Source organism: Sapajus apella, unplaced genomic scaffold (assembly GCF_009761245.1).
Source record: "Sapajus apella isolate SASKATOON/1434 unplaced genomic scaffold, GSC_monkey_1.0 scaffold33, whole genome shotgun sequence".
NCBI lineage: Eukaryota > Metazoa > Chordata > Mammalia > Primates > Cebidae > Sapajus > Sapajus apella.
In genome coordinates, this window is record NW_022436973.1 from 8,861,026 (window position 1) to 8,870,532 (window position 9,507).

General features: G+C 38.8%; 1 protein-coding gene across 4 annotated transcripts in view; it reads right to left on the bottom strand.

Annotated features, from left to right (window-relative positions):
- ITCH (itchy E3 ubiquitin protein ligase) overlaps positions 1-9,507 on the bottom strand; it is a 145,705-nt gene that overhangs the window by 43,200 nt on the left and 92,998 nt on the right. For 3 of the 4 annotated variants that reach the window (XM_032295201.1, XM_032295203.1, XM_032295202.1), the window contains 2 exons: positions 6,257-6,341; positions 1,541-1,669 (listed from right to left, as the gene is read on the bottom strand). In XM_032295201.1, the coding sequence (XP_032151092.1) occupies positions 1,541-1,669; positions 6,257-6,341 (214 nt within the window). The remainder of the gene's footprint in view (positions 1-1,540; positions 1,670-6,256; positions 6,342-9,507) is intronic. The other variant, XM_032295204.1, reaches the window with a different exon arrangement.

The following is a 9,507-nucleotide window of genomic DNA, read 5'->3' on the forward strand; positions in this document are numbered from 1 at the left end:
AAATAACTGCAAATCATGTTTTGATAAGGGATTAACACCAGAATATACAGAAAACACCTAAACTCAATTGCAAAAAAAAAAAAAAAAAAAAATGGGGAGAGGACTTGAAGAGACATTTCTCCAAAGATACACAAATGGCCAAGAAGCATATGAAAAGATATTCAACATCACAAATCATTAGAGAAATAAAAAAAAAAAAAAAAAGAAAAAAAAAACACACATAAAAAAAAAAAATTTAAAAAAGACAAAAAGGAAGAAGAAAAAAAAACATGAGAGCTGATGAGAATGTACAGAAATTGGAATTCTTCTGCACTACTGGTGGAAATGTAAACTGGCATAGACACTCTGAAAAACAGTATGCTAGTTCTTCAAAAAAAATTAAATACAGAATTAATATTTAATCCAGCAATCCTGCTTCTGGGTATAGATACAAAAGTCATCAAAGTAGGGACTCAAACAGATTTGGTTTTGGGTTTTTTTTTCAAGAGATGAGGTCTCACTCTCACCCAGGCTGGAATGCATTTGGCACCATGCCCATCTAATTTTTGTATTTTTAGTAGAGATGGAGCTTTGCCATGTTGGCCAGGCTGGTCTTAAACTCCTGACCTCAGGTGATCTGCCCGGCTCAGCCTCCCAAAGTGCTGGGATTACAGGCGTAAGCCACCATACGCAGCCTCAGGCAGATAACTGTATACCAGTGTTCACAGCAGCATTATTTACAACCACACCCTCCCCCCCCCCCAAAAAAAATGGAAGCAATGAAAATATTTGTGAATAAACAAAATGTGATATATCCATACACTGGAATATTATTCAGCCTTAAAAAGGAATGAAACTTTGATAGATATTACAACATCGATACATCTTGAAGACAAGACCTTAGTGAAATAAGCCAGAAACATGAGAATAAATATTGTATGACTTCAGTAATATGAGGTACCTAGAGTAGTCAAATTCATAGCGAAAGAAAGTAGAATGCTGGTTACCAGGTCTGTTAAAGTTACTGTTTAAAGGGTACAGAGTTTCACTATGGAATGATGAAAATATTCTGGAGATGGATGGTGGTAATGAATATGCAACAATATGAATGTGCTCAATGCCAATGAAATGTGCACATAAAACAAGAAACTTTGTTATATATTTTCCCACATACAAAAAAAGACATACAGCAAATAAGCAAATTGAAAGGTTACTTCTCAGAAATGGGGTGGGGGAGAAGTAATGGGAGCTTTTTTAAAGTCAAAAAATAATGAAAGAAGGTGAAAATCAGAAACCAGAGATTAATTGGTAAGCAGTACAATACCTATAAATTCTAAAGTTTCACTTAGTGCCATGTGAACAAACGGTAACAAATATGAAAATCTCTAGGATAAGATATCCAAGAGGGAAATGGAAATGCAAATACTTACTGAACAGAAACCTATTGTCAAACTAACTCAAGAAATACTAACACTTTCTCTCCTTGCTAATTCAAATCTTTATATCAAAAATCTGAAGGACTAGTTTTTTACTTTTAATCTACAATGTTTAGAAAACTTACAAGGCAGATTTTCCTGTGCGGGGATCTATATAGGTGGTAGTTCTTCTATTGTGGTCCACAAAATATGGAATTCCATCCACTGTGAATCTCATTTCCCAACCTTCAGGTAAGGGCTTTTCATTTAATTGACTACAAAACCCAGAAAAAAACATAAACAAAAATATTAAAAAGAGTTGCTTGTTTATCAAGTAGAGAAGCTACAAATATCAGTAAACATAGCAGAAATATTTTAGAAAACCATTCAGTTCAGTAATTTCAGTTGTATATCTCTATGTGGACATCCTACAAACAGTTAAACTCAGAAAGTCCATCAACTACAACTCAAGTCTTCTGCAGTCTACTTGGCTTATGTTCCACATTAGCTAGTGACCCACCTTAAACATCTCGTTAACCAAGCTCTAACCATTGTGCCTTAGAAGTCTTCATGTTCAGCCAGGCATGGTGGCTCACACCTGTAATCCTAGCACTTTGAAAGGCCAAGGCAGGTGGATCACAACAAGGTCAGGAGTTTGAGACCAGCCTGACCAACATGGTGAAGCCTTGTCTCTACTAAAAATATAAAAAATTAGCTGGGCATAGTGGTGTGTGCCTGTAACCCCAGCTATTCAGGAGGCAGAGGCAGGAGAATTGCCTGAACCCGGGAGGTGGAGGTTACTGTGAGACGAGATCACGCCATTGCACCCCAGCCGGGTGACAGAATGGGACTCTCTCAAAAAAGAGAAGTCTTCATGCTCATCTCTATTTCCAATCCCCAACACCATCCTTTTTCTGGCTTTGTTTCTCTTCTGCATTTTTTCAACAGCCACCTAACTAGTGTTCCTCATCTGGTCTCATTCCAAGCCTGCTCTGATAATGACACTGCTAAGAGAGTAACTTCCTAAAATAGAAATCTTATTAAATTAGCTTTTGCTGTAAAGTACTATCACTGTTCCATCACTACCAATTATTAAGATCTAAAGTTCTTCATATGGCACTCATTCAGCCTCTATACTCTGGCCTTAATGTTCCCTTTCAGATTTATCTCTGTACCCAAACCTCTAACTCTCTTCCATGAATCCCACGATTTCAGTGTATGGCCACTCAGCATTTCCTTAAATAAGACATGATCTGTCACACCTCCAAGTGAAATCTTTCTGTTTGTCCCATATTATCTACTGTTTTTCTACTAAGGCAACTCAAAAAAAGATTTTTTTAAGAGACAGAATCTCACTCTGTTGCCCAGGCTGGAGTGCAGTGGCATGATTATAGCTCACTGTAGCCTCAAACTCCTGGGTTCAAGTAATCCTCTCAACTCAGCCTCCCTAGTAACTAGGACTGCAGGTGTATACCACTACACTCAGTTAAATTATAAAACTTTACATAGTACGGGGTCTCATTATGTTACCCAGGCTGGACTTGAACTCCTGACTGCAAGTGATCCTCCTACCTTGGCCTCCCAAAGCACTGGGATTACAGAGGTTGAGACATCACACATGGCCTAAGAGATTATTTATGAAGTATTCCATGCCACCTCCTTAATACCTATCTTTATACCTTGAAAGCTCTGTGACCCTAGACAAGCTGCTTAATCTCTCTAAACTTCAGTTTCTTTGTCCATAAAATAGAGATAACAATGTCTATGTAATGAGACTATATGAGGAATAAATGAGACAGGTTAAAAAGCTTCACAAACAGCGAGCCCTCACTACAACTACAGATTGATCATTCTCTTTAGGTCTTCCAAGTTATTTCCTACATACTGCCAGCACATCATTTATCATGTATTTCAGTTCGTGTGTTTGGCAACAACTTCCCACCAGTCTGGGCAACATAGGAATCCTGTTTCTCAAAAAAACCAAAACCACCACCACAAAACAAAACAGCTGGGTGTGGAGGCCCATGCATGTAGTCCAAACTACTTAAAAGCCTGAGGCAGGAGGATTACTTGAGCCCAGGAGGTCAAGGCTACAGCGAGCCGAGATCATGTCACTACATTCCAGCCTGGATGACAGAGGAGAGCCTGTCTCAAAACAAAACAAAACAGAAAAAAATCTGTATTCACCTAACCAAATACAAATGTCAGATGAAACAGACCCAAAAATGTAAAAAAGAGGTTTCTCATTGTTGTATTTGCAAGATGATAGGCTCAGTAACAAGGTGTTGTCTTAAAAATAAATTGCATAGAGCTAGGTCATCTGTGTTGTTAAAACAGAATTCTAACTTTAGCTATAAAACTTGGGAAACAAAAAAATGGTAGCAAATTATAGAAAGGGGACTTCTTCAATTCTATCCTTAGAAGATTCTAGAGGAAGTAAAAATGTTGTCTATGAACTTCATTCTTTCTTTATGAAAACTAAATAAATTTAAGTAAATGCAGTAACTCCATTTAAAAAGAAAATGGTCATTTGTTGGTAGAAAGAAAAAGCTATTTTAAGTTTAAACAATATCTTCTTTTATTTATTTTTTTTTTTTTTGAGGCAGAGTCTCACTCTGTGGCCCATGCTGGAGTATAGTAGCATGATCTCGGCTCAGTGCAACCTAAACCATACCTTCAGAACAAAAGTTCTTAAAACTTTTGAGCTGTGGAATATATGTGCTGAAATTATATCAAAAGAGAGGTCTGGCCTTTGCCCTTAGCTCCTGGGTGGTGATGTTTTAGGCCTTTGGAATGAACTGCATATTAGGAATATCTTTGTTTGTCGGGAGGTTTTGATGACTAGTCAATAATGTGATTTATGATGGAGGCTATGGGACATGGCACATCAGCTCCAACTTCTGGAGGAACTAGGGACTAAAGGCATTCGCCCAAATCTCCAAAGGACTATAGACAAAAGGTCAGCCAAGAGGGCAGTATGGGATCAAGTGACCCAAAAAATCCTAGATAGCAGAGACTTCCCTGGTTGGCAATACTCAACCTCAATGTGTACTGTCCCACAACAATTCTGGGTGTTCAGAGTCCTCCCAGACTCTGTCCTGCATACCTCTTCCTTCTGCTGGTTTTATTTTGTATCCTTTCTCTAAAATAAATGTGACTGTAAGAGGTTTCAGTGAGTTCTGAGTATTTCTAATAACTGATCAGACCTAAGAGTGGTGGTAGGGACCCCCAAATTTGTAGGCAGTTGGTCTGGAGTTGTCCTGTGGACAATATTGTGCCTGATGTCTGAAACGAGGGCAGTTTTGTGGAAGGCTGTGCCCTCTCACTGTACAGTCTGCCAAATTCCTTGCAGAATGGAACCCTCTGGCAGTATAATAAATGGATAGTATTACAGACTGTTATGGGTTGAACTGTGTCCTCCCTCCAAATGCATATTTATATCCTGGCCCGCATAACTCAGAATGTGACCTTATTTGAACACAGAGTTACTGCAGATGTATAAAGATGAGGTCACACTGAAGCACTATGGGCCTCTAATCCTATAGGACTGATATCCATATAAACAGGAAATTTGGGTACAGATAGACATATAGACAGGAAGAATGCCATGTGAAGACTGGAGTCATGCTGTCACAAGCCAAGGCGCTAAAAGAAGCTAGGAGAAAGACTTGGAACAGATAATTTTCTAGTATCTTCAGAATGAGCATGGCCCTGCTGACACTGTGATCTCAAGTTTCTGGCCTCCAGAACAGTGAGACAACACATTTCTGTGGTTGAAGCAACCTCCTTTGCGGTACTTTGTTAAGGCAACCCTAGCAAACTAATATGCATACTACTATAAAATGTCACAAAGATAAACCATTATATATACATAATTGTCAAAACATTATTCCTGTAATCCCAGCTAGTCAGAAGGCTAAGGCAGGAGGATCACTTAAAGCCAAGAATTGAGAACAGCAGTTGAGAACAGCCTGGGCAACAAAGGGAAACTCTTGTGATAATATATGTATCTCTTTATTAATAAATTAATTAGCAAGTCCTTGTAATGATGTGTGTAAACAAGTATTCAGAGATACCGACAACATCCACAGAATATTTTTTAACATGCTGTGACTTCTACTGATGGCAAAGTCCTAGGCATTCTTAATTCTACATGGCAGTAGCCTACATTCAAAATGGAAGAAGATATTAAATTTCCAGTAAAGTCTAGTGAAACTGAGCATGTATTTTTTTCCCCTCTAAGCCATATACCCTAGATTCTTAACCAGTGATCCCAGGTTAAGAAACCCTGATTTAGAATCACTAATCTGTTCTTAGTAATTTAAAATATATAATAAGTATATTCTCACATGCCAGTGAAGTATTTTGTTTTTTCTATTGGTTTTTACAGGCCTCAACCTGTCCTCCAGGTTGGAATGTATTGGCACAATCACGGGTCACTGCAGCCTCAACCTCCTGGGATCAAGTGATCCTCCCACCTCAGTCCTCCAGGTAGCTGGGACTACAGGTCTAACATGCTAACACACCCAATTTTGGGGGATGTTTTTGTAGAGACAGGTTTCACTGCATTACTCAGGCTGGTCCTGAACTACTGGTCTCAAGCTGTCCTCCCTCCTTGGCCTCCCAAAGTGCCAGGATAATGGACATGAGCCACCACGTCGAGGCAAAGGTTTTTTCTGTGCTTTAAAGAAACTCAAATTTTCCATTAGATGAAAATAATAGTATAATTTTCTCTTTCCAAAGTATGCAGGTGATTAATGTTTTAGGTCTCTGGCAAAAGAATATGAACTTTGATCTTCTTCAGTTGTTAAAATAAGGTACAATCTTTAAGAGATTCAATACATACAAGTAACTATTCTTACCCTTGACTTCTGGGGTCTTCCCATTGTGTAATTCGAGTGTTGTGGTTGACGAAATATACTCTGCCGTTACTGTCTGTTCTCTTCTCTTTGAGAAGGGCGGCGAGGGTTGGGGGGGAAGCAAAGCATTAGCATTAGCACAGTCTACTTGCTCAAGGTAAAATAAAATGATCTGAATTTGCCCGTTTCTCACTGCATTATTTTATAGTTTTTAAATCACAGCTTTAAAAGGTATAATTTATTCTTTGACTATTAAAAGCACAACCTTACTAAAGTTATAGAAATATTACATCTTAGAAGCGAAATAAACATATTTTATTATGTCTGTTTAACCATAAGATCTTTCTACTCAATTCAACCAAGAGCAGCAAGAATAAGAAACAGTTATTTAGTTTTTCACACAGGACCTTCATTTTATCCTTAATAGTCCCATAGGGTAGGTGAATTCATCTTTATCCTTAAGATAAGAAAACTCAGATAGGTTAAATAATCTACCTGAAACCTCAGAATTAAGTAGCAGAGATGAGATGTAAACTCAGGTCTCCATTCAGAAATTTTTTTTTCCATATCACATCATTTCATTTATTAAAATACAATAAAGTGCCAGGCATGGTGGCTCAGGCCTGTAATCTCAGCACTTTGGGAGGCCAAGGTGGGCAGATCACTTGAGCTCAGGAGTTTGAAACCAGCCTGGACAACATGGTAAAACCTCGTCTCCACAAAAAATGCAAAAACATTAGTGGGCCGTGCTGGCACACACCAGTATTCCCGGCTCTTGTGGGGCTAAGGCAGGAGGATCGCCTGAACCTGGGAGGTCAAGGCTGCAGTGAGCTGAGATCACACCACTACACTCCAGCCTGGGTGACAAAGTTAGACACTGTCTCAAAAAAAAAAGTGTGTGTGTGTGTGTGTGTGTGTGTGTACACAAACATATTTAAGAATATATATATAATATATAAAACATATATAATACATATAAAACATACATATAATATATATAAAACATATATATATAAGAATATATATAAAATAAGGAACATGTAATTTTTTTTGTATATGCTAGGCATTATTCAATTAGAAAAGACCTTATTTCTTTTCTTATATACTTAACATATCTTGTTCCTTAATATACCCAGTTCCAAAATCCTAAATATCTACAAGTCTATACAAGGGATGTGAAGCAGAACTCAGTTCTCTAATTACTGCATCTAAAGCTGCTGCTTGTTCCCCAACTGTCTCTTGCTTTAGAATTCTCCTTGTTTTCTTGTTGCCTTTCTACAAAATTTTACCTACTTTCCTGAGATCTCCCCATTAAGGTTTAAAAGATGTGGATTTCATTTTCTCTTTTAATAAACAAATTAAGGCTCGGTGTGGTGGCTCATGAATGTAATTCCAGCACTTTGGGAAGGTCGAGGCAGGCAGATCACCTGAGGTCAAGAGTTCAAGACCAGCCTAGCCAACACGGTGAAATTCCGTCTCTACTAAAAATATAAAAAATCAGTGTGTTGGCGGGCGCCTGTAATCCCCAGCTACTCAGGAGGCTGAGGCAGGAAAATCACTTGAACCCAGGAGGCAGAGGTTGCAGTGAGCCCAGATCGCACCACTGCACTCCAACAGAGTGAAACTCTGTCTCAAAAATAAATAAACAAACAAACAAATTAAATAGACTTGAAATTTTAATTTAAGTTCTGCTATTTTTGAACTACTGACTTCTCTGTCCTATTATCAATTAATTCTTCAAAAGATGGAACTCTTTCTGTATCCTAATTTTTTTCATTGTTCAGCATGTCTCAAAATGAGTAACTGATGTATTTAAGATCACAGAATGATTCAAACTTTTTAAAAGCTTAGTTTCTAAAAATCAGCATTTTCAAACAAAAATTTAAGCTTAATCCACGTTGACACAGCTAATTTTTATTTCCTGTGGCTTGAAAAATTAGTAACTATTGGCCGGGCACTGTAATCCCAGCTCTTTGGGAGGCCAAGGCTGGTGGATCGCCTCAGGTCAGGGGTTTGAGACCAGCCTGGCCAACAGGTCAAAATCCTGTCCCTACTAAAAATACAAAAATGGTGGTGGGCACTTGTAATCCCAGCTACTGGAGAGGCTGAGGCAGAAGAATCGCTTGAACCCAGGAGGTGGAGGTTGCAGTGAGCCAAGGTTGTGTCACTGCATTCCAACCTGCTGGATGACAAGAGCAAAACTCAATCTAAAAACGAAAGAAGAAAGAGGAGGACGGAGGAAAGAGGAAAGGAAAGCAAGGAAAGGAAAGGAAAGGAAAGCAAAGGCAAGGCAAGGCAAGGAAAGGAGGAAGGAAGGAAAGAAAAGAAAAAAGAAAAGAAAAGGGAAAAGAAAAGAAAGAAAATGAAAGAAACAAAGAGGGAGGGAGGGAGGGAGGGAGGAAGGAAGGAAGGGGAAAGAAAGAAAGAAAGAAAGAAAGAAGGAAGGAAGGAAGGAAGGAAGGCAGGCAGGAAGGAAGGAAGGAAGGAAAGGGAGAAAGAGAGAGAGAGAAAGGGAGGGAGGGAGGGAGGGAGGGAAGGGGAGGGAAGGGAAGGGAGGAAGGAAGGGAGGGAGGGAGGGAGGGAGGGAAAGAAAATTTGGTAACTATTTTAAAAATAACACTTGGTATCATTTGGACGAGTTTTAGGTCAACTTATAGTCTTATCAAGTTCGTATTTGGTAATATTTCCAACACTGATTCCATGATTTTAAGTAGCAGTGATAACAGAAGTTATAATGGATGTAACTTGTGAGTATCACAAACCTGCTTCTGACATTTAAAGCTACGTCTTATGTCAGCTGATCTTAAAATGAAAAGAGAACTCCAAATGTGCATAATATACAGAAAAATAGGACCCTGCATCTTATGATACACAGGTTTTGCTGGTCAAGGCATCTTCAGTGTATAAGCTTATCACCAACTCAAAGGCTGTCTCTAAAGAAAACATAATCACCCAGTGTCACAGCTTGCGCTTGTTAACATGATAGCAAGATAGGTTCATGTCTTGGCAGTAGCATTAAGTTTTTAAAAATTTATTTGCAGAATCCAGAATTTTCTTTCTCTCTCTCTACTTTTTTTTTTTTTTTTTATTTTTAGATGCAGCCTTGCTCTGTTGCCCAGGCTGGACTGGAGAGCAGTGGTGTAATCTTGGCTCACTGCAGCCTCACAACCTCTCAGGTCCAAGCAATTCTCCTGCCTCAGCCTCCCAAGTAGTTGGGACTACAGGCACCTGCCACCACTCCCAGCTAATTTTTG